Source organism: Erinaceus europaeus, chromosome 9 (genome assembly GCF_950295315.1).
Source record: "Erinaceus europaeus chromosome 9, mEriEur2.1, whole genome shotgun sequence".
NCBI classification, from domain to species: Eukaryota; Metazoa; Chordata; class Mammalia; order Eulipotyphla; family Erinaceidae; genus Erinaceus; species Erinaceus europaeus.
The window spans coordinates 115,866,407-115,891,012 of record NC_080170.1 but is presented as its reverse complement, the minus strand read 5'-3'; the positions used below and the strand labels follow the sequence as shown (position 1 = coordinate 115,891,012).

General features: G+C 40.5%; 1 protein-coding gene across 3 annotated transcripts in view; it reads right to left on the bottom strand.

Annotated features, from left to right (window-relative positions):
• Positions 1-24,606, bottom strand: part of MAP3K7CL (MAP3K7 C-terminal like) — a 73,525-nt gene that overhangs the window by 11,190 nt on the left and 37,729 nt on the right. For all 3 annotated transcript variants that reach the window (XM_007528553.3, XM_060198583.1, XM_060198584.1), the window contains one exon: positions 8,261-8,376. In XM_007528553.3, the coding sequence (XP_007528615.1) occupies positions 8,261-8,376 (116 nt within the window). The remainder of the gene's footprint in view (positions 1-8,260; positions 8,377-24,606) is intronic.

Genomic DNA, 24,606 nt, shown 5'->3' with positions numbered 1-24,606 from the left:
TAGATGTGACTTTTTAAACGTGACCTATGCTGAATAGTGCTGATGGGAACTTCAGATTGGTGCAGTCTTTTTATAAAAACAGTACAGAAATTTCACAAAGAAAAAAAAAAGCTGTAAATCTAGCAATTCCATTCACGATTTTCCAAAGAGAAAAAAAAATGCCCATCCATTTGAAAAGATATGCACATCATCTATTTCCATGCCAACGCTGTTGGCAATAGTCAGGATTTGAAACAACTCAAGTGTTCAGTGACAGATGAATGGGCATGGAAGATGTGCTGCACATACAAAATAGAATAGCAGTCGACAAAAAGAGATGAAATCTTGTCTTTAGCTACAACATGGGTAGAGCTGGAGGGGAATCTTGTTAAGTGAAATAACCCAGAAGAAAAACAAATGTCAGATGATGTCACACGTCTGGAGAGATATAAGGAACAAAGTAGGAGAATAGAAAAATATCAGGCCAAGTCCAGGCCTCAATTTCTGACGACAGATCTGAGGTAACCACATGGAAAGGAAGGAGGGTGTCCCCAAACTCTGGTACTGGCATTTTTGACAATTGACAAATTACTGGAGCACATATGTGAAGAGGTATGAAATGTACCCCTAAAACATAAGCAGGTTTGTAAAACAAAGTTGCCTCAGTAAAGTTTTAGGAAGTCAAGGGAGAGGTTGGGAGGGGGGTTTGGGGATCCTGGCACATACATGATGGTTAGCAGAGGACCCAAGTTGGGGGTGGGAGTATTTTGCAGATACCCATCACAAGGAGATGAGAATCTGTACTCATGTGTCAACAACTGTACTGTAATCCATTCAACCTCCATAATAAAGCTCTAAAAAGAAAGGAATGTGCCAGTAGACACGATTTAAAGCCATACTTCTATCAACTTTTCTGGCTCCTCTGCAGTCTCCCAAAGCTTACCCAGGGAGACCCCCTCTGGAGATGAGAGAGAACTTCAGCCTCAGCTGTGCCTGCAGGACTCCAGTAAGGAAACATTTCGCCTGGAAAGTACTCTGAGTTGCCTCTCTTTGTCCCATTCATTTTGGTCAATCACCAGCGGCCACATAACCAGCCATATTTTTATGAAATGATGTGGAGAAATTCTCACTCAAAGCCACTTGGCCTAATTTATCCTACTACAAAACAGATACTGTTCAGGAACGCATCTTGAACAACAGCAAAAATATGGTTGCAGAATGAATATCCGAAGTGTTAGAGGAAATAATAATCAATGAGAAGACCTTGGAAATAATTCTTTTATTCACAAATATAAGATGTAGTCAGACTATTCTGATATATTTTAATTTATGCACCACGCTTTTAATATATACTTTGTTGGAGGGGGTACTGGTTGACAGTACAGCTGTTGATGCGTTGGTGTGATCTCTCATCTTCTCATGAGTCTGCAAAATACTGACTCCCCTAACCTAAGTTCTTTCCCCCACGTCCTACAACAAGACACCAGTGCCCTGCCATCCTGTCCTTTTCCCTCCTTCCCCAGAGTCCTTTGCTTTGGTCAAATACACCACACCCAGTCCAAATTCACCTTATGTTTTTCCTTACTGTCCCTGCTTCTTAAGTTCCACCAATAAGTGAGATCATTTGGTATTGGCCTTTCACAATTGTTTATGGCCACTATTTTAAATTACAAATAAAACATGTGTGCACGGTGTGTACAGTGGGTATCTTTATCACTTATTGGGGGACTAATGGTACACAATACAGTTGTCGGTACATGGACAACCCCTCCTCTTCCCATGATAGGTGTCTACAAAATATTTTCACCCCCAACTGAGGTCCTTTTCCACCATCATCAGGACCCCAGAGCCTTTTCCCTCCCTTTCTTCTTCAGAGTCCTTTGCTGTGGTAGAGATTTCATCTTGTGTTTTTCCTTTCTGCCCTTGTTTCTTAAATACACCTGCTGGTAAGCTCCTCTGGTATTCATCCTTCTACAGGAGATATTTCTAACTTCTGTAATCAGCCATTGTAAATCACCCTTACCTATATTTAACCCTGCATGTGACTCCTTGTTTAGAACTGGGATATAGAGATATCTGTAGGAACTTCACCCAGTTTGAAAGACAAGATAAGAATTTAAATGGATAACAACTGACAATACTGACTTTTTAAAATTTTATTTCTTTTTCTTTTTTTTTAATTGGGGAATTAATGCTTTACATTCAACAGTAAGTACAATAGTTTGTACATGCCTAACATTCCCCAGATTCCCATATACAACCCTGACTTTTAAAAAGTGTTAAAAAAATCATTCCAGGGAATGTCCCTTTGCCTGAGAAAAGAGCCAATTGCTGTGGCATTGTTGAAGCATGGATATGAGATAAGTCTGCCTCACAGGCAGCCTTTGGGCAGGCAAAGAGGAAGGAGTGGGAGTCTAGACAGAAAGACTGATGTCAGCTCACACAGTACAAAGCACAAGGACCACAGCAAAGATCCTGGTTCCCCACCTGCAGGGAGGCCGCTTCACAAGTGGTGAAGCAAGTCTGCATGTGTCTATCTTTCTCTCCCCCTCTCTGTCTTCACCTCCTCTCTCAATTTCTCTCTGTCCTATCCAGTAAAATGGACACCAGAAGCAGTGGATTCGTAGTGTAGGCACCAAGCCGGAAGACTGATGTCAGCAAGGGTTCGGGGGCAGGGGAAGGGAGTCATGCAATGTAGCTAAAAATGAGGAATGAGACAGAATATTCTACAAAGTTAAGGTTATGTTGAGATAGTAACCTTTTCCAGAAGGTGAACTCATACACAAGGAAACCAATTATAATGTTGGAAATGACAAATCCCAATTCCCAAGTGGCATAAGCAGAAATAGAGCAAAAAAGAATTGGAGAGACTTACAAAGATAAGAAAGAAAGAAAGAAAAAAAAAGAATAAGAGAATTTAGTCTTTGCTTCATATCTAGCCAGTTATTTAGGGAGAAAAGTAAGAAGAGAGTTTCAAGGAAAGTTCAAATATGTCTGAAGAGACTATGAGTTTTGCCAAAACAGCAGAAGGTGCTTCAATAAAACCAAATGAGTCACTGTTATACAGTTACCCTGTCATGCTTCTAAAATGCAATGGACAAGGCTGGAGAGAGAGCACAGAGGTTTATGTAACATGCTTTCATGTGTGAGGGCTGAAGACCCCAGGTTCAATTCCTGGCCCCACCCAAAGACAGAAAGAACTGAGAAGTGCTATGGCCAAAAGAACGATCTAATGCAACGTGCAAAATATATATAAACTCATGGGATAGCTCATTTATTCTGAGGGTTTTTTTTTCTTCATTGCTAAAGAGAAAGTGTAGCAGCCTGGAAGGTGACCTGGTGACTCAAAGCGACAAACTTACAGTCAGGAGGTCCTGAGTTCAAAACTCAGTACTACATGTGCAAGCGTGATGCCCTGGCTCCATGTATGTATGTGTGTGGCTCTCTCTTCTTTCTCTGTTTCTGTCTCATTCTCTCTCTCTCTCTCTCTCTCTCTCTCTCTCTCTCTCTCTCAGACTCAATTATAAATAAGAAGGTATAAAATGATCAATTTAAATAGCAAAATCTATAACAGCTTCAATCTGAATAACTTATTACAGATATATAAATTATCTGGGGGTTTTTTTCTAGTTCTAACACTGCAGCTCATGTATGTATGTCCATGCAAACTCACCAGAAGATGTGTTTATAGGCTCTTACTCATATGAATCCTCCTTTAACTTCATTCCCCATTGCGCAATGAGTGAGTGTTTTCAGTTTCTTCACAGAATTCTTTTTAGGATTCAGACTGTATATGAATGTGTAAGCTGGTCACCCCAAACAATTTATGATAGTTCCTAGAGCCAGGCGGTAGCACACCGGGTAAAGCGCACATAGTATGAAGCGCAAGGATCCACACAAGGATCCCGGTTCAAGCCACCCCCCTCCCCACCCCACTGCCCTGGCTCCCCACCTGCAAGGGGGTTGATTCACAAGCGGTGAAGCAGGTCTGCTGGTGTCTATCTTCCTCTCCCCCCTCTGTCTTCCCCTTCTCTCTCAATTTCTCTCTGTCCTATAACAATAACAATAAAAACAGGGAAACAAAATTGGAAAAATAGCCTCCAGGAGCAGTGGATTTGTAGTGCAGGCACCAAGTCCCAGCCATAACCCTGGAGGCAAAAAAAAAAAAAAAGGATTCCTAGAGCAGTATGATCTATGTGGGGAAAGGAAGTTGTGTTTCTGATCTCCTCATAAATATCCTCTTTTCCTATAATGGAAAGTCCTGGTATGACTTTTCCTGTTTGAGGTACCACAGTATCAGGAAGTAAGAAATGGTCCAAACACTACTGTGCTGAATATGGGCCCCATATCTAATCGATGGAGTTTACAGTTAACAATATTTATATATTTTTCTCATATTGGGGAGTTATTCTCTGCTGTGATCCAGCTTTCTAGTCCTTTTTCCAACCCTGACACCATCTTCCCAGACAATACCTTTGGTCCACCTGCATGTTAGCTGTTGGGCTCAGGCAAAAACTAGTAAATTTATGAGACCCTTGGAATATACCTAAAATAGACTTCCTAGCCTTTTCCAAAATAGAGACCCCAAAATCTCATCTGCTATGGTCTGACCTTAGATTCCTGATTATTAAACGATTTTTTCTGCTTTATGTCTTAATGCTTTTTCAGACACCACGTTGTAGTTGCTACCTTGATGCCAACCTGACTTCCCTGGGCAGACAACCCCACCAATGTGTCCTGGAACCCCACTTCTCCAGAGCCCCATCCCACTAGGGAAAGACAGAAACAGGCTGGGAGTACGGATACACCTGCCAACCCCTGTGTCCAATGGAGAAGCAATTACAGAAGCCAGACCTCCCAACTTCTGTACCCCATATTGTTCCTGGGTCCATGCTCCCAGAGGGATAAAGAACAAGAAAGCTTCCAATGGAGGGGATGGGATATGAAATGCTGGTGGAGGGAACTGAATTGTGTGGGATTGTACCCCTCTTAGCCTACAGTTTTGTCAGTCGTTATTAAATTAATAACAAAAAAGAATTACCAAAAAATAAATAAATGGTCCATACAAATTTGAAAATCATAATAAAAACATAACGAATCCTCAAACTTTGTGAAAATTGTGATGGTTATTGGAGGGGATGGGGTGGGGAAAGTGGGGAATAGATACAGGGGTCTCTTTGGCATAATGGAACTAGAACTTTGGTAGTGAGTATGGTGAGTCATAGATATATACTCACACGTAAATGACTTCCATATGTATGTATGACATATATGTACATATACATGGCTTTAATATCCATATTATATGTCTTAAATATTTATAATATATGACTTTGTAGATATAAATATGATTTTCATATATATGTTAAATCCCTAATAATACCTATTATGATGTGTGTGTATAGATCTACTTATTATATCTATCAAAATATACAGGTATATTACATTGTACTGTTAACCTGAAATTTTATTTACTTACTTTTTAAATTTTTTTAAATTTTATTTATTTATTTTCCCTTTTGTTGCCCTTATTGTCTTTTTTTTATTGTTGTTGTAGTTATTATTGTTGTTGTTATTGATGTCGTCATTGTTATATAGGACAGAGAGAAATTGAGAGAGGAGGGGAAGACATAGAAGGGGAGAGAAAGATAGACACCTGCTAACCTGCTTCACTGCCTGTGAAGCGACTCCCCTGCAGGTGGAGAGCCAGGGGCTCGAACTGGGATCCTTTGGCCAGTCCTTGCACTTTGCGTACGTGCGCTTAACCCGCTGCGCTACCGCCCAACTCCCCTACTTATTTTTATTTTTTTAAAGAGTGAGAGGTTTTAAGCTCCCTTTTCTTTTTAATTTTTTTATTATATTTATTTATTTATTGGATAGAGACAGCCAGAAATTGAGAGGAAGGGGGAGATAGAGAAAGGGAGAAACAAAGAGACACATACAGCACTGCTTCACCATCTATGAAGCTTTCCCTCTACAGGTGGGGACCAGGGTCTTGAACCTGGATCTTTGCGCATTGTAATATGTGCGGTCAACCAGGTGCGCCACCATCCTGCCCCTTAACCTGAAATTTTAAAATAGCGCGCGCGCGTGTGTGTGTGTGTGTGTGTGTGTGTGTGTGTGTACCTCTTTCCCTCTGTACCTCTCTCATTAAAATAAAATAAAGATGAAAAGGAAAAAGAGAAAGAAAGAAAGAAAGAAAGAAAGAAAGAAAGAAAGAAAGAAAGAAAGAAAGAAAGAAAGAAAGAAAGGAGAAAAAAGGAGGAAAAGAAGGAAGGAAGGCAGAAAGAAAGGAAGGAAGAAAAAAAGAAAGACGTAGATAAAGAGACAAGGAGAAAACCACAAAGGAGATGGGTTTAGGGTTTGGTTCAGTGGGTAGAGCTGATTCCTTGCGTGTGAAACTCTAGGTTCAGTAACTAGTGCACAGATGGCAGAGTAGTACTATGGGCTGGCTCGCACTCTCTCTCTCTCTTATACACACACTCATAAATGAATAAATATATATAAATATATTTAAGGAGGCAACTTCTGAAACAAAACATCATGAGTGAGTAAGATTAGGACACTGTAATTAATAAAACTGCCTGCAGCAGAATCACAGTGGTAATTGAAGCAATGAAGATAAAAACGTACTCACACTGACAGGCTAGAAAATGCACTTAATGAATATGGTGAACTTTCTTGCAGAGAGCTATCCCGGTGGTTTCTTGAGTGCAAGCAGGAATTCTACCATGTAAGCATTAATTAAATTTCACACCAAGCCTGAATTCCCTAGGACCTTGTAATTTCACTGGGAACATAGTGAGACACTGAGTGTTGCTTTTTTTTTTCTTCTAATGTCATTTTCTTTTCCCAAAATTAAAAATGCCTCCAAAAAAATTAAGTTTGGGGTAGAAAACAATCTTTCCTTGTTATTTTTGCTTTGTTTTTGGTGGAACTGAGACAAATTTATGTGTAATCTCACCATTCAGAAGCTCTTTATCAGAGACTCTTTATCAGTCTCTTTATCAGAGACTGGCTGGGAAGTGGCACACCTGGTTGAGCACACATGCTACAATGTGCGAGGACCCAGGTTCAAGCCCCAGGTCCCACCTGCAGGGGGAAAGCTTTGTTGAGTGGTGAGGCAGGTCTGCAGGTTTCTCTCTTTCTCTTTGCCTCTCTATCACCCTCTACCCTCTCAGTTTCTGGCTGTCTATATCCAAGCAATAAAGATAATTTAAAAAAGGAAGAGAAGAGAAGAGAAGAGAAGAGAAGAGAAGAGAAGAGAAGAGAAGAGAAGAGAAGAGAAGAGAAGAGAAGAGAAGAGAAAAAGGGACCAAGACACCGGAATTTCTTTTCTTTTCTTTTTTGTCTTGTAATTTTTTTTTTGACCATTTTTTCCTCTTGATACCAGAATTTCTGCTGTTACCATAGTGCCTCTGGGACTCAAGCCTGGCTTGTAAGAATAGCAAGGCAGGTACTCTGCCTGGAGAGCTATCTCTCTAGCTCCCTAGCTCCCCTCTCTGATGACTGTGTGAAGCCCTTCATCTGCATTTGGATCACTTCTCAAATCAGACAGGACCTTACATCCTCTGAACCTCCGAGTGCCAGTGCTTTCCTATATATATCTTGCTCCCTTTCTCTCTCTCTCTCTCTTTCCTTCTCTACCTCAAGAGTTTAGTTTAGTTTAGTTTAGTTTAGTTTAGTTTAGTTTAGTTTAGATGTTTATTGTATGAAGACAGAGAAAACCCCATTGGGAAAGGAAGAGATGAAGAGCTAGAGAGACAGCTGTAAGGGAAGGAGGTGGTGACACACCTGGTTAAGCACACATATCACTATGCTCAAGGATCTGGGTTTGAGTCCCTGCTCCCCACCTGCAGCAGGGGTACTTCATGAGCAGTGAAGCAGGTCTGCAGGTCTCTTTCTCTCTTCCTCTCTACCTCCCCTTTCCTTTCAATTTCTCTCTGTCCTGTCAAATAAAGAAAGAAAATTAAAAAATGGTCGCCAGGAGCTGTGGATTCATAGTGCAGGCACCAAGCCCCAGAGATAACCCTGGAGGGAGAGAGGGAGGGAGGGAGGGAGAGAGAGAGAGATCTATTAACACTGCTTCACTGCATAAGAAACTCTCCCCCCTGCAGGTAGGGACCAGGGGCCTGAACCACCAACCTCCTTGTACATTTTAACATCTGTGCTCTACCAGGAGTGCCACCGCCAGGATCCTGCCTGGTCCTTTTTAATCTCATTATTCACCCTCCCAGTTTTAGGACTCCCAACTGGGAGTATTTAGAAGAGCAACACTTACTTCCTTTCTTCAAGCAGGGCAATCTCCTTTTTGACCTCATGGTACTCTTCTGCTATCTGGCAGTGCTGTTTGAACACCTGCATGGATTCCGTGGAGTCATGGCAAGGTGGCAAAGGCTTCAAAAACAAGAACAAATGAGTCAGAATAACACAGAATAAATTACCAGCCATTTTGTTCCCCTGATGTATTTTAGGAGTCCTCTCTCTCTCTCTCTCTCTATCTATCTATCTATCTATCTATCTTTGTTTTTGCATGAAGAGAGGAACATTGTCAATCAACATTCCACACAACTCACTCACTGATTCTACTTGGCTAAAAATAGAGATGGACACACCCCAAATCCATCTTCCCCTGTCAATAATGAGACCTAGTCAGAACCGTGAGATAGCTGATATGTCAGTTACCTGGCACACATCATCTTATAATGATTTTGCATTTTTCCCTAGAAATCTGAAAAATCTGCTTTGGTGAAGAACAGTGAAGTAAGGAAATGTTTCAGGAGAATTTACAATTATCCCTTGCTTCCTGTCCCTAGACTGCAGGGCATAATTTCATCTTGGACCAGAAAAGCTCTCTTCTGACAAATGCACCCAAGTTGAAGAATGATGCTGGACTAGAAACAACGTTCTCGAAGATGAATGCATCAAGTGAAAAACCAAGATAAAATGAGGCTTATTGAATGAAAGAATGTGAATTGCTTTTTGTTATTTTTTTACAAGTCATTTTTATTTGTGATTAATAGTAGCTCACAAGATTGTAAGATACAATATAGTTCCACACTACACCGACCAAAGTGCTATGCCCTCACCTTAACAACGATGACCATCATGATTCTCACGAAGTCATACAGACAGTTATTTATATATATATATATATAATTTTTATTTATAAAAAAGGGAAAATTGAGAAAAACCATAGGATAAGAGGGGTACAACTCCACACAGTTCCCACTACCAGAACTCTGTTTCCCATCCACTCCCCTGATAGCTTTCCTATTCTTTATCCCTCTGGGAGTATGGGCCAAAGGACATCATGGGTTGCAGAAGGTGGAAGGTCTGGCTTCTGTAAGTGCTTCCCTGCTGAACATGGGCGTTGACAGGTCGAGCCATGCTCCCAGCCCATAGAGACAGTTTTTTGTTTTTTTAACTCCTGATTTCTTTTTTTTTTAATATTTATTTATTCCCTTTTGTTGCCCTTATTGTTTTATTGTTGTAGTTATTATTGTTGTTGTTATTGTTGTCATTGTTGTTGGATAGGACAGAGAGAAATGGAGAGAGGAGAGAGGGGAAGACAGAGAGGGGCAGAGAAAGAGAGACGCCTGCAGACCTGCTTCACCGCCTGTGAAGTGACTCCCCCCCAGGTGGGGAGCTGGAAGCTGGAACCAGGATCCTTCCTCAGGTTCTTGTGCTTTGCGCCACCTACACTTAGCCCACTGCGCTACTTCTGATTTCTTTTACCTCTTTCTATATTATGCCAACCACAGTCACCTCCAGATCCATCCATTTTGTCCCAAAGGAAACATCATATTTTTTATTGCAAAATGATAGTCCATTGAGTGTATGTATATATATATATATATATATATATATATATATATATATATATATCCCATTAACCTTTATCCTGGCACCTGTTGATAGAAATTTAAGCTGTTTCCATTCTTTGGCTATTGTGAATAATGCAGCTGTGAACATAGGGGTGCATATGTCCCTTAGAATTAGTGTTTGCATGTCTTTTGGATAAATATCTAAGAGAGGTATTGCTGAATCATAAGGTAGTTCCATTTTTATTTGCGAAAATAAATTTATCTTTTTTTAAAGCATTCTTTTTTTGTTTTCCCTTTTATTGCCCTCATTTTTATTGTTTGTTGTTATTATTGCTGTTGTTATTGCTGTTGTTGTTGTTTGATAAGACAGAGAGAAATCGAGAAAGGAGGGGAATACAGAAGCGGGGAGAGAAAGACAGACACCTGCAGACCTGCTTCACTACTTGTGAAGCGACGCCCCTGCAGGTGGGAAACCGGGGGCTCCAACCAGAATCCTAAGTGGATCCCTGCTTTTCACGTTATGTGCGCTTAACTCTCTGCGCTACCTCCCAGTCCCAAAAATAGATTTGTCTTTGCTTTTTCTCCCAGGGAAACAAAAGCATTACAAGTCCTTCCAACTATATCACGGTAAAGAAAAAAAAAGTCCTACTTCCAGAAATTCTTTTTTAAAGAGCCAGCTTTTCCTGAGCTTATAATTGTAATTTCTAATTAAAGCATTACCTTTAGAAATACTACTGAGTAGCCTTTCAAAAGTCTTTTAATTGCTTTATTCAACTATTTGTAGAGAAATAATATTTGAGAAATGGGACTCAATTGTTGATATTTTGGCCTAATAATTTACTCACAACAGTCTATACATGTAATCTATTTGTCTGGTTAGATCATAATCTCACTGATTTTTCTACTAGATAGTGAAGAATAAGGAGGAGAAGGAGGAGGAGGGGAAAATTGAGAGAATTGATGAATGTCTTACTATTTGTGCCTTTCATTCAGATTTCTTTGAGGATCATACCTAGCAACCCTATTTATGACATAATAGAACTTCTAATAAATAACTATAAAGTCTAGATGATAGACAAAATGACTCTTCTTATTTATCACAAGGCCTCTTGTAGAGATCTTCTAAAAGAAAATTTAAAATAGATTGGGAGGAGCCAAGTGGTGGTGCACCTGGCTGAGTGCACATGTTACAGTGACCAAGGACCTGAGTTCAAGCCCCCAGTCCCCACCTGCAGGACGAAAGCTTCACAAGTGGTGAAGCAGGGCTGTAGGTATCTCTCTGTCTCTCTCCCTATCATCCCCTTCTCTCTTGATTTCTGGCTGTCTCTATCCAATAAATAAATTCCTACTACTGTGTGACATGCCAGAGATGAGCAATGCTCTGGTCTCTTTTCTTCTCTCTTATCAAATTAAAAAGAAACAGGGGTTGGGGAGATGGCATAATGGTTATGTAAAAGACTTTAGTGCGTGAGGCTCTAACGTCCTAGATTCAATCTCCACTACCATAAGCCAGAGCTGAGCAGATCTCCGGTACTTTAACTTTTCTCTGTGTATGTCTTTCTCTCTGTGTCTGTGTGTCTCTCTCATTAAAATAAAATAAATAGAGCCCAGGCAGTGGTGCACCTGGTATAGCAGACTCAGCACCATACTCAAGGACCTGGGTTCAAGCCCTCAGTCCCCACCTGCAAGGGTAAAGCTTCATGAATAATGAAGCAGTGATACAAGTGTCTCTCTTTCTCCCTAACTTCCTGTTCCCTTTCATTTTTCTCTTTGTCTCCATAAAAATAAATAAATAAAGGTACTGGCGGTGGCAAACTTGGTTAAGCAAACATCTTAAAATGCTCGAAGACCCAGATTCAAGCCCCCAGCCCCCACCTATGGGGAAAACTTTTTAATTTTTTTATAATTTTTTTATTTATAAAATGGAAACATTGACTAAACCATAGGATAAGAGGGGTACAACTCCACACAATTCCCACCACCAGAACTCCGTATCCCATCCCCTTTGCTGATAGCTTTCCTATTCTTTAACCCTCTGGGAGTATGGACCCAAGGTCATTATGGGATGCAGAAGGTGGAAGGTTTGGCTTCTGTAATTGCAGGGGGAAGCTTTTGAAGCAGTACTGTAGATCTCTCTTTTCTCTCACCTTGTCTATATCCCTCTTCACTCTTAATTTCTCTTTGCCTCTATGTTATAGATAAATAAATATATTTGGTAAAATGAAAAAAATTAAAAAATAAAATTAAAATTAATGTCTTAAAAAAAAACAACTACTAAACAAAAATAGAACTGGGTAAGGTTTACCTTCCTGACATACCCATCATGTTCTCATTGATAGTTAATCTACTAAGTATATGACTCAGCATTTTTCCCATCTGGCCCATGAATATATTCACGACATAAACACCACCTGTGGAAACAATGATCTTTTCCCAGACAGAAGTAAATGGAAACATAGCACTCAGTGGTGTCACAGAAGAACTCAACCCAGGAGATAAAGCCAATGCCAAAGGAATTCAGAACTCCTGGCTCCTCCAGAGTATGTCCAAGAAATCACCCTCTCATCAATTTTCACCTGTTGCACTGGCAAATTCCCAGGTATAGCAGTGAGGGGAATGAAAGCAATTTACTGTGGGCACCCTAGCCAAGTGGCTATTAAATCATCTGTGCCCTGTTAAAGGATCTGCATACTAGACAGCCGTAAGACTCTACAAATCCCATTTCCTGCCCCTACAAATACCACATAAGCTATACTCTGTCCACTATTAGACACATGTAAGTACCTGGACCATAAACTCAGTGCCGATTTCAATATGACAGCCAGAAGATCCTAGGAATCTATGTAAAGAGCTGGCATGCTAAAGAGGATATATTTGAGAAGAGTCATATGAAGGAAGAAATGTCAGATTGAGCCCCCCCACCCCCGCTCCCCAACTCCAGGGGGGTCGCTTCACAAGTGGTGAAGCAGGTCTGCAGGTGTCTATCTTTCTCTCCCCCCTCTGTCTTCCCCTCCTCTCTCCATTTCTCTCTGTTCTATCCAACAACAACGACATCAGTAACAACAAGGGCAATAAAATGGAAAAAATGGCCTCCAGGAGCAGTGGAATCATAGTACAGGCACTGAGCTCCACTGATAAACCTGGAGGCAAAAAAAAAAAAAAGGAAGAAATGTCCTTAACTGTTCTAATTAAAATAGAAAACTGAGAGATACACATATTATATATCACATGTATATATCATCTCTTTCATAAATTATATATATATATATATGATTTTTCTTAAAAAGAAAGGAAGAAAAATCAAGGTGGATAAATCAGCAAGAGGAGGTCAATTTTCATTTGAATGGCAGAATTGAACTTGTAGTGAGTTTAATGCAGTATATACAGATGTTGACTGTTTAATGGTGTACACCAGTGTTGTATGCTTCACAATGGTTTGGTCTCACTCTCCCCCCGCCAGGAGAATTGGTTTGGCCCTTGCTAGTTTCTCGAGCCCCTCTTTCTCCCTGCCCCGTATGCTAAGGATGTGCAGAGTCCCAGCAGCAGCGGCGGAGGAAGAATGATTGGGAAGCACATGGTGTGGTGATGTGCCCATTTGTGAATAAAGATTAAACTACAGCTTCTCGGCCCAGCAGTGTGTCCCGGAGTCTGTCTCTGTCTACCGCCACAAAGCTAGCCCGGCCAGCTGGCGCCCTGAAATTTTAACAACACACCAGAAATAAATGTTGTGGGACCACGTGGTGGCGCAACTGTTTAAGTGCACATGTTTCAATATGCAAAGACCCAGGTTCAAACCCTTGCTCCCCACCTGCAGGGAGAAAGTTTTGCAAGTGGTGAAGCAATGATGCAAGTATCTCTCGCTCTCTCTCCCTCTCTATCACCTCCTTCTCTCTTGATTTCTGTCTGTCTCTATCCAATAAATAAATAAAGAATATAAGAAATAAAAAGAAATATATGTCATAATGCAATTTTAACTCAAAATAAAAATGATGAGTGAGAGAAGCCTGTTTTTCCCTTTGGCTTGCCACCCTAAAATGCATTCTATAAAATGGAGCATTTATTCATATGTCTTTTTCTATTGGCACTTCTTGGCTGTAGAAATGGATGATAGGGGAGTCAGACGGTAGTGCAGTGGGTTAAGTGCTGATGACGCAAAGCACAAGGACCAGCATAAGGATCCCGGTTCGAGGCCCCAGCTTCCCACCTGCAGTGGTGTTGCTTCACAAGTGGTGAAGCAGGTCTGCAGGTATTTCTCTTTCTCTCCTCCCTTTGTCTTCCCCTCTTCTCTCCATTTCTCTCTGTCCTATCTAACAACGATGACATCAATAACAATAATAGTAACTGCAAGAATAAAACAACAAGGGCAACAAAAGAAAATAAATAAATAAATATTTTAAAAAGAAAAATGGATAATATTATTCCATATAAATAGCATGTTTGTGCTGCTAAGTGCACATAAAGAAAGGAAATATGTCAAGACACATTCACTATTCTCATATGCTCTTAGCAGAATGATCATATTACTTATTCATTAATGTTATAAAGGTTTCCCCCAAGGAGCAAGAAAACACAGATTAGAATGGACATAAGATACTTTGGGAACCCACCAAATCACCAGGGCATCCAGAGACCACAACTCTGCCCAGACCTCCAGCTCAACCCAGATGAGAAACTTCTCTAAAGAATAAGGAATACCAAAGATCACCTGAGACTGCAACAAGACAAAACTGGGGCTACTCTGGGAACCCACCAAGTCACTGGTGAGTGAAAACACGTGTGGCTCGTGGACAGAGAGGAACCTAAGGAGAGATTCCTGGGGCTATAGCTCATATCTACTCCCAAGCGGCTGGTAAAGGGTCTGGCAGTTTGCCAGTTGAGCAACCACCTCCAGTCTGTATAACCAACAAAAAGACTGCTGAAGGGAGGACTCCCATAAGACTCACCAAATGCAACTGTGAGTCTCCATTTGCTACTGCCCTCAGAGGCTGGGGGGGTGGCCCTCTGCTGATATCAGGAGGCAGAAAACTGACCAGGAAACTCAGGAGAAGACTACATCCCCATGGTCTAGTGGTGGGGCTGTATAGTGGGAGGAGACTTTCCACATTGTTCTCTTGGGAGAACATGGTGAATAATTGCCTCAGAACCTACAAACTATAAACAGGACTTGATTAGAAACTCACAGGGCCCAGCAGTGCTGCTGGGCTTGGCAGAGAAGCTAAATTGAGCTTCAGGTTCCAGAACAGGATGGCAGAGGACCTAGTGGGGATTGTACTGTTGTGTGGAAAACTGAGAAATGTTATGTATGTACAAACTATTGTATTTACTATTGACTGTAAAACATTAATCCCCCAATAAAGAAAAAAAATAAAGAAGAAGAAGAAGGGACATATGCAACTCTGTTTCTCGTTGCATTATTCACTATAAACAAGGAGTGGAAGCAACCTAAATGTCCATCGGCAGATGACTGAATAAGGAAGTTCTGGGATATATACCCAAAGGGCTATAACTTTGCAACTTAAAAAAAGATGAAATATCCTTTGGGATGAAAGAGATAGAACTAGAGGTGATTATGCTTAGTGAAGTAAGGAAGTGAAAGACAACTAGAGTAAGCTTTCCCTCATATGCAGAACATTAAGCATTAAAAACACTTCCAAAAGAAAAAAAGAAGTAACAAAACTATCTCTGAGACTTTCTGAGAACTGGGGTGGGGGGAGCAAAGAATTTTGGTGGTGGGTGCAGTACAGAACTATACCCCTGTGTTCTTATAAAACCATTATTAAAAAACGAATAAAATTACATGAATAGCATAATAGTTATACAAAGTTCCCAGGTTCAATCTCCCACACCAGCAAAAAAAAAAAAAAAAAATTCCCATAATGATGATGAAGTCCAAAAATAAAAAAGGACAAGTCACAAAAATAAAGACAGTGGTTAGTGTTTCAGGGAATCACTTGAACACCTACAACTCTGTCTCCACCCAGCCTGACATGTGACTCTGTGCCACTTCAAGTTCTCCCAATTTGCATGAAAGCATTCCAGAGCAATGTGGATGTGCTTTCAGCACGGAGGACGGAAGTTACGTTGCACAACCCACCACAGTAATGCAAAATTATCTCATTAGTTGCCGGGGGCAGGGAGAAATGAACTGTTGAATAGGCATAGAGTTTCAATTTTGCAAGATGTGAAAGTTCTGTAAATAGATTGCACAACCCTGTGAATATACGAGACACTACTCAACTGTACGCTTAGAAAAAGCTTAAACAATAAAGTTCCTGTGATGTATTTAGCATAATACAAAAGCTGATGCGAAAACGATTGTCATTATACCTTTCCGCATGCCCAAAGCTTATCTCCTAAGAATGATGAGGATTCTGTCTGTGCTTCACTGTACTAGCACTTAGCCTTTCCTTCCCAAGTTTCTCTTCAAGGAACTTAAATTTTCTGACTCTTAACTACCAAGAGATAACACAAGCAGATAGAGTGGAGTGGAAAACTTACAAGTATAAGGCCCTAGGTCTGATCCTTAGCATGCTAAATGTTACAGTGGTGCCGACATGTTGTCTCTCTCTCTCTCTCTCTTTCTCTCTCTCTCTCTCATCTCCCTCTCCCTCTCTCTCTCCCTCTCTTTCTCTCTCCCTTCCTCCCCTCCCTCCCTCCCTTCCTCTCTCTCTTTCCCTATCTCTCTTTCACACACACACACACACACAGACTCTCTCTCTCTCTCTCTAATGAATAAATCTTTAAAAGAAAAATCTCACTTGTTTATAAACCAGGGTCACTCACCACTAAGCCCAAGTGGATAAGACAAAGTAGTCCTTAAAAGGAAACTGACATCAATGGACATTGTGCAAAACCAGGAAACTTATCAAAGAACTTAAATACATGCAGTTATCATTCCAACAGGATTTCTGGCAAGTAAGAGTGTGCTGATATTTACGTTTTATGTCTAATATTTTAAAAGTAGAATTAGAGAAAAATGAAGTATGGCATTCTTTATGACACAGGAAACTTAGCATTGCTTTACAATATAATGTATGCTCATGTGTTCACATGTATGAGGTTTTTACTGAGTTTGACTCTCTCTTACTTTTCTTTTTTAACTCCAAAGTTATTGCTGGGGCTTGGTGCCAGCACTATGAATCCACTGCTCCTGGAGGCTATTTTTCACTTTTTTTTAATTGAATAGGAAAGAGAGAAATTGAAAGAAGAGTGGAAGATAAAGAAGGAGAGAGACAGAGAGATACCTGCAGACCTGCTTTACTGCTTGTGAAACTACCTTCCTGCAGGTGAGGAGCCAGAGGCTCAAACCGGGTCCTTGCATGGGGTCCTGTGCTTCCTACTATGTGCACTTAACCCGGTGTGCCACTGCTGGACCCTGTCTTCTACCTCCTTAAAACACCTCAAAATAAAATATATGATCAACAGTGTTCATTGAAAAAGCATTTCCCTAATGAAATAGATTCCTGAAGTTCAAGCACAAGAATCAAGTTTCAGTTTAAAAAAAGGAACTAGGGAGTTGGGCAGTAGCATGGCTGGTTTAGCACAGGTGGCACAAAGCGCAAGGGCCAACACAAGGATTCCAGTTCGAGCCCCCAGCTCCCCACCTGCAGGGGAGTTGCTTCATAAGTGGTGAAGCAGGTCTGCAGGTGTCTTTCTCTCCCCCGGTCGCTGTCTTCCCCTCCTCTCTCCATTTCTCTCTGTCCTATCCAACAATGACAACATCAATAACAACAACAATAATAAAAAAACAAGAGCAGCAAAAGGGATTAATAAATATTTTTTAAAAAAACAAGGGCAACAAAAGGTAATAAATAAATACATAAATATTAAATATATTAAAAAGGAACTACCAGTTGTTTTACATCATGTGGCATGTACAACACTGGTTATCTGCAAACTGATCTATCATACACATACAGGGCTAAGATAGAAACATATGTTCACATTAAAACTAAAAATTAATGGGGAAGTCGGGAGGTAGCGTAGCAGGTTAAGCACAGGTGGCACAAAGCGCAAGGACCGCTGTAAGGATCCTGGTTCAAGCCCCCAGCTCCCCACCTGCAGGTGAGTCACTTCACAAGCGGTGAAGCAGGTCTGCAGGTGTCTATCTTTCTCTCCCCCCTCTGTCTTCCCCTCCTCTCTCCATTTCTCTCTGTCCTATCCAACAACAACGACATCAATAACAACAATAATAACTACAACAATAAAACAATAAGGGCAACAAAATGGAATAAATAAATAAATAAATATTTTTAAAAACTAAAAATTAATTTAAAAGAATATCTCTGGTAACCTGATTAAAACATCAACTAATGATGTGGAATACAAATTCACACTTACTTAAATTCTCATTGCTTCATAATAGCTATTCTTGTCCAAGAGATATTTGTAGTTAGGCTCCAAAGTTAGACATAAACAAGCAATTAAAGAAAATTCTTGGGACTGGGTGGTGTCGCACCACTGCTTGAGCACACATGTTACAGTGCACAAGGAGCCCAATTCGAGCCCCCGGGCCCCACCTGCAAAGGGAAAGCTTTGTGAGTGGTGAAGCAGGGCTGCAGGTGTCTCTCTGTCTTTCTCTCTTCCTATCACCCCTTCCCTCTCAATCCAGTAAAAAGAAAGAAAGAAAGAAAGAAAGAAAGAAAGAAAGAAAGAAAGAAAGAAAGGGAGAGTGAGGTAGAGAGAGAATGAAAGAAAGAAAGAAAGAAAGAAAGAAAGAAAGAAAGAAAGAAAGAAAGAAGAAAATTCTTCATGGGTTTGGGTGAAATAGTTCACCCTGTAGACCATGTGCACTGATGTGTTTGAGGCCCCGGGTTCAAGCTCAGGCACAACATGGGATCACCATAGAGGGGACCAGGGAGGTCCACAGGTGGTGCATTGGTGCTGTGGAGTCTGTGTCTGCCTCTCCCTCTTAATCTATATCACTCTTGTTCTCAGAAAAACGCTAAGTGAAAAGTGGTCTAGGGCTCAGTAATATCAGACTTGCACAAGACCTTCATACTGTTCCCAAGAGTTACATTAAAATTTTAACTTGATTTAATTTAAAACATATCTCTATACCAATAATGAATTCCTCCTTGCACTGATGTAGGGTAATAGCTCCTTGTTATTTTCTCAATTATTACACTACACACACACACACACACACACACACACACATATTTTTGGTATTTATTTAGTTTTATTATTGGGTTGAGAGGAGATGGGGAGATAGAGAGGAAAAGAGGCAGAGAGACACCTGCAGCCCACTCATGGTGCTTTCCCCCTGCAGGTGGGGAACACAAACTTGAACCTGGGGCCTTGCATACTTTAATGTGTGCAATTAACCAGGTGTGCCACTGCTTGTCCCCGCCCCCATATATAGTTTTTACGAATTTTATTTGGGTTGTCCAACATGTCATGACACATGTTTGCATATGTTATGACTTGTCCAACAACCAAATATTTTACCTAAGAGAAAGAAAGAGCCAGAGCATCATTCTGGCATGTGTGATACCAGGGATTGAACTCAGGGCCTTGTGTTTGAAAGTCCAACACTTTATCCACTGAGCCACATCCCAGGCCACATTTAGATACGTTTATCCTACAGTCCCAGTTGAAGAATAGTGCAATCTGAAGAAAAGGAAACCAGAGATACTTGATTTGAAAATGGAAAGGCAAGCATACTCTTCATTTATGAGAACATAAATTCTGTGGAATGACAGACACAACTCTTCAAACATGCTTGATGCTGGGGCATCTGGTGTATGTACAACACAGCCAGTACTAAGAAGTCTCAATGAAGACATTCTCATAACAGTTGCTTCAAGTCAACTTGCGATCTTTTTTTTTTCCCCAAGACACAAATTGGGGGTTGGATGAGGTCAGAGCCCAGGAAAGGACACTTCCTCCTCACCTCTGTTCTTCCATCTCTGCCTCCCCCAGCCAGAGGATGGAGTTTTCAAACACTTGAAATTACACCACACAGGGAGTAAACCACTACTATCTCTGGTATCCGCCCCAATCATCAGGACCAATTTAAGAGAATGAAGTCAGGGAGAAACCGCAGCTCCTGTTCCAAGAATGTCAGCTTGAACTATGCTGGCCCAACTCTGTCCTCTGCCCAGACCATCAGTTTATGGCAAGCATCTCCTGAAATGGATTCAGTCTTCTGGAAAGAGCCTCACGGGAAAGGACCCAGCCAAACCTCCCTCAGTAGGGGCAACGCCAGCTTAAGTGTTTCCGTTTTCTACTTGGCTTCTTTTGAGACTACTGGCCCCATCTACAGCAAAAAAATCTAATTTTCCTAGCCCAGCTTCCCACACAGAGACTATATTTAAACAACTAAATCTTCTACAGTTGCTGAGCAGACTCTGTATTTATTTATTCATTGATTCCCAGTGGTTTATTTTCATTCGGGGGAGGATGAGACATTAGATTTAAGCTCAATTTTTAAATTATATTTAAAACATTTAAAAAATTAAACTACATTTTCAGTGCCCTGTAATTAACAAGCATAGTTGTTGCTTTTTTTAAAAAAAAATACTTAATGGAAAAAAACACAATTTAAACTTAGTCTGATCTTTGAAAGCTCTTGTTAGCTGAGAATTTTTAATATTTAAAAAACTGACATTTCTATAATGTCTGTGTTAGAGTCAGTCAGCCCTGGTGATAATACATTATATAACATTGAAAGGAAGAGTATATAAGTCATGTCTATTGTCATAAACAATATTAAAGAGGATGTTAACTCAAGAGTATTTCAAACTTTTATAAAGCCATATCACATTGGCTTCTCAAATTAAAAAAAAAAAAATTAAAGGAACCACTTTGAAGAGCCAAGAAAGAATATATACATATCCAGTAGAGTACAGTATCTCCGAAATTCCATGCCTGCATAGCTCCATTTCCTGTGGCCATCTTTTCCTCTTATTATTTTTTTCCTTTCTGTTAGTGATTTAATATTGATTTGTGAGAGAACAGAAGTATAATCCCACACTATTCACACCACCATAGTTCTGTGTCCCCATTCCCTCCACTGGAAACTGCAGTTATTCTCCCAAGGTCACAGCTATGGGATGACTATTATTTCTATAGCTATCTATATTTGTATATATTTGCCCATTACTTTCTATGGTCCTGCCTCCTCTCTCCATATCTCTCTCTCATTTTTTTTCTCAAGGGTTATTGCTGGGGCTTGGTGCCAGCACTACAAATCCACTGCTCCTGGAGTCCATTTTTCATTTTTATTGGCTAGGACACAGATAAATTGAGAGCGGAGGGGAGATACAGAGGGAGAGGACAGAAAGACACCTGTAGATCTGCTTCACCACTTGTGAGGCAACCTCCATGCAGGTGGGGAGTCGGGGCTCGAATTGGGATCCTTGCATAGGTCCTTGCACTTTGAACTATGTGTGCTTAACCCAGTGTGCTACTTCTCCCCCACTTCTCTTCCTTTCTAAGTCACACCTGCACCTATTGCTACTTCCAAAGGTCCTTCTCCTTTCCTCTTCTTCTTTTTTTTTGATAGAGGGTTAGAGACAGAAAGAAGTGGAAATGGAGAGAGATACAGAGAAGAGAGACACCTTCAGCACTGCTCCATTGCACATGAAGCATCTGCCTTACAGGTGGAGACCAGGAGTTTGACCCCGGGTCCTCTCACATGGTAATGTGTGCACTCTACCATGTGTACTACTGCCAGGGTCCTATGAAAGTCATTTCTATTAACACAAACAATACTAACTGGTTAACTCGAGAGTACCTCAAACTTCAAAAGGACCTATTCTTTTTCTTTCTTTCCTTTTCTTTCTCTTTATAAAATGGAAATATTGACAGGACTCTAGGATCAGAGGGCTGTTCTAATGGTCACGTGGAAGACATTTTCAGTGCTTTGTATGGGGCTATTTCCTGATTGCGTGTTTGAATGAAAGTTCAAGATCCACAGAACAGAATAGTGAAATGCTAAAATCTCTTTATTTATGTACTATTTTTATTTCTTAGAGATGGAGTGATACATCAAAGTCTTCAAAGAAGTTTCTGGAGAGACTTCTGGGAAAGCAGGATGTTATAGTACGACTAGAGCTATGAGACTGTTTATTTGTGGCGGTGACATCAGTTGCTGCACTTACAAGACTGTCTGAGAAAAAAGCAAGTTCAATGTGTACCACAGAAACACCTGTCACTGTCTTCTTGAATAAGATGGAGGAGGGATTGGAGTTATTGCTCAATCAGCTTACCAAAAAGCAAAGCAAAACAAACAAGCAAAAACTGGATAGAGGGGAGCAGGAACTTTAGTGGTGGGTCAGTAAGTTAAACACACACACACACACACACACACACACACACACACACACACGGTGTGAACTATACCCCCAAAATATTACATTTTTATAAACTGCTGGAGAAAAAATTATAAGCATTTAAAAATAAAAAGTCAGTTTGCTTTCCAAGTACTTCAGCTTAATGAAGAAAAGAGGGCACCAAGAGAATCTTACACAGGTGGGTGGTCACACATCTGGTAAAGCACATACTTTACAATGTGAATGAACCTGGGTTCAAGCCCCTGGTCCCCACCTGCAGGGGGGGCAGCTACAGGAGCACTGAAAATGATGCTGCAGGTATCTCTACTCCCCTTCCCACATCTCACCCTTCCCTCTCAATTTATTTCTGTCTTTATACAAAATAAATTAAATATTTTAAAAGGGAGGAAAACCTCTCTCATTAAAAAATCCAAAGAGGTATTTATTGTTGTTGTTGCAGGGTCAGCTATGTAATTTTTAAATTTTTATTTCATGTATTTCATATGAGAGATTTTTCTTTCTATTTTACTTTCTAGGACAGGAAGAAATTGAGGGGTGAGGGAGAGATAGAAAAAGAGAGAGAGACACTTTTAGGTCTGCTCCACTGCTGATGAAGCATTCCCCACTGAAGGTACAGATTGGGGTCTAGAACCCAGGTCTTTGAACATGGTGCTTAACATGTGTGCTTAACATCACCTGGATATATACGTAATACATATATGTATATGTATAATGATTTTATATAAGTTTCTAGTGTGTGTGTCTTCTTTGTCCTGATTTTTATATATATTTATTAATTTTCCCTTTTGTTGCCCTTGTTGCTTTTTATTGTTGTTGTAGTTATTATTGTTGTCTTTGTTGATATCATTATTATTGGATAGGACAGAGAGAAATGGGGGGGGAGACAGAGAGGGGAAGAGAAAGTCAGCTGCAGACCTGCTGAGCTGCTTGTGAAGTGACCCCCTTACAGGTGGGGAGTTGGGGGCTCAAACTGGGATCCTTGTGCTGGTCCTTGTGTTTTGCACCATGTGTGCTTAACCCGCTGCACTACCACCCAACTCCCTGAACCTCCATTTCTCTGTTTCTATAAAAAAATAATAAGGGAGGGAGAAAAAAAAGAAGGGAGGGAGGACGGGAGGAAGGAAGGAAGGAGAGAGAGAAAGAAGAAATGGGAAACAAATGGCCACACTGACTCTGTTTGCAATTTAAAAAAAAAAGGAAAGGTAATTAACCTTAATTGAGTAACTATTTTGCCAAGCACTGTGCTAGAACCTCTTCATTATCACATTGGATTCTCACAACAACGTGAGGAAGACACTGTTATTTCTTCTTTGCAATTCTGAAAAATGAGGGTGGTTTTCAGAGAATAAATAGAAAAAAATAAATCACAAAGCGAATAGCTAATGTGATGCTGAGAACTAAGTCCAGACAAAACTAAACCAAAGCACAAGCTCCACTTATTATAATTCCCATGGGGAAGCTTATTACAATGCAAGTCTTCTGCCTGATAATATATATTCCTCATTTCAACTCAATTAAACCATATTGCAACTCAGCCTTGGATCTTTATTAGGCCAAGTCACAGTCTCCAAAACATAACAATATGGTTAATTTTTAAGACAAATTTGGTCCTGTCCCAGCCCTTGGAGTAGGACAGGATCATATCATTTCTCAGAGTCAGGACAACTATTACCTCTTTCTCAAACTGAAGGAGTGTGAGACATTCAAATGAGAATCATAGATAGCTCAGTGGGTAGGGTGCCTGCATCACCAGGCACTTACTTAGTCCAGATTCAAGCACAAGCACTTCATGGCAAGTACTATGATAACATTAACAGAGACATCAAAAGCTTGGAAACTTGAGTGGTATGGTGTCTCTCTCTGTCTATCTGAACAAAAAACCTGTTTAGAGCAGTAAATTTTGCCTATGCCCAAAGTCCTAGATCACAAGACAACAACAGCAATAATATGAGAGTGGTGCAACCCAGCTAACCACACACATTACCATGCACAAAGACCCAGGTTCTAGCCCCTGCTCCCCACCTGAAGGGAACTCTTCATAAGTGGGAAAGCAGGTCTGTAAGTGTCTGTCTTTCTTTTTCCCTCTCTATTTTCCTGTCCTCTCTCAATTTCTCCCCGCTTCATCAAGAACAATAGAAAGAAAGAAAAAAGGAAACCCTGGTGGCAATTAAAATAATAGCAATATGATGGTGATTTTTCATTCATTCCTAGAAATGGGCTTCTTTTCTTATTTTGTATGTTGTTGTTTGTTTCTTTGTCATCATCAGAGCTTTGCTGTCTCAGTCTGACCTTTTCAGATAGAGACACACACACACAAAGAAAGACATAAAAGCTTCCCCTGATGAAGTGTGTGGGGGGGTCAGAATTGAACCTGGGGTGTCGACAAAGCAAACACACTATCCAGGTGAGCTATTTTGCCAGACCAGGACCTTCTTTCTTGTCTCTGTATGGTATAAACTAGGTCTCCCCAAACACTGCTTCTTGTAGGCAGGGAACATTTC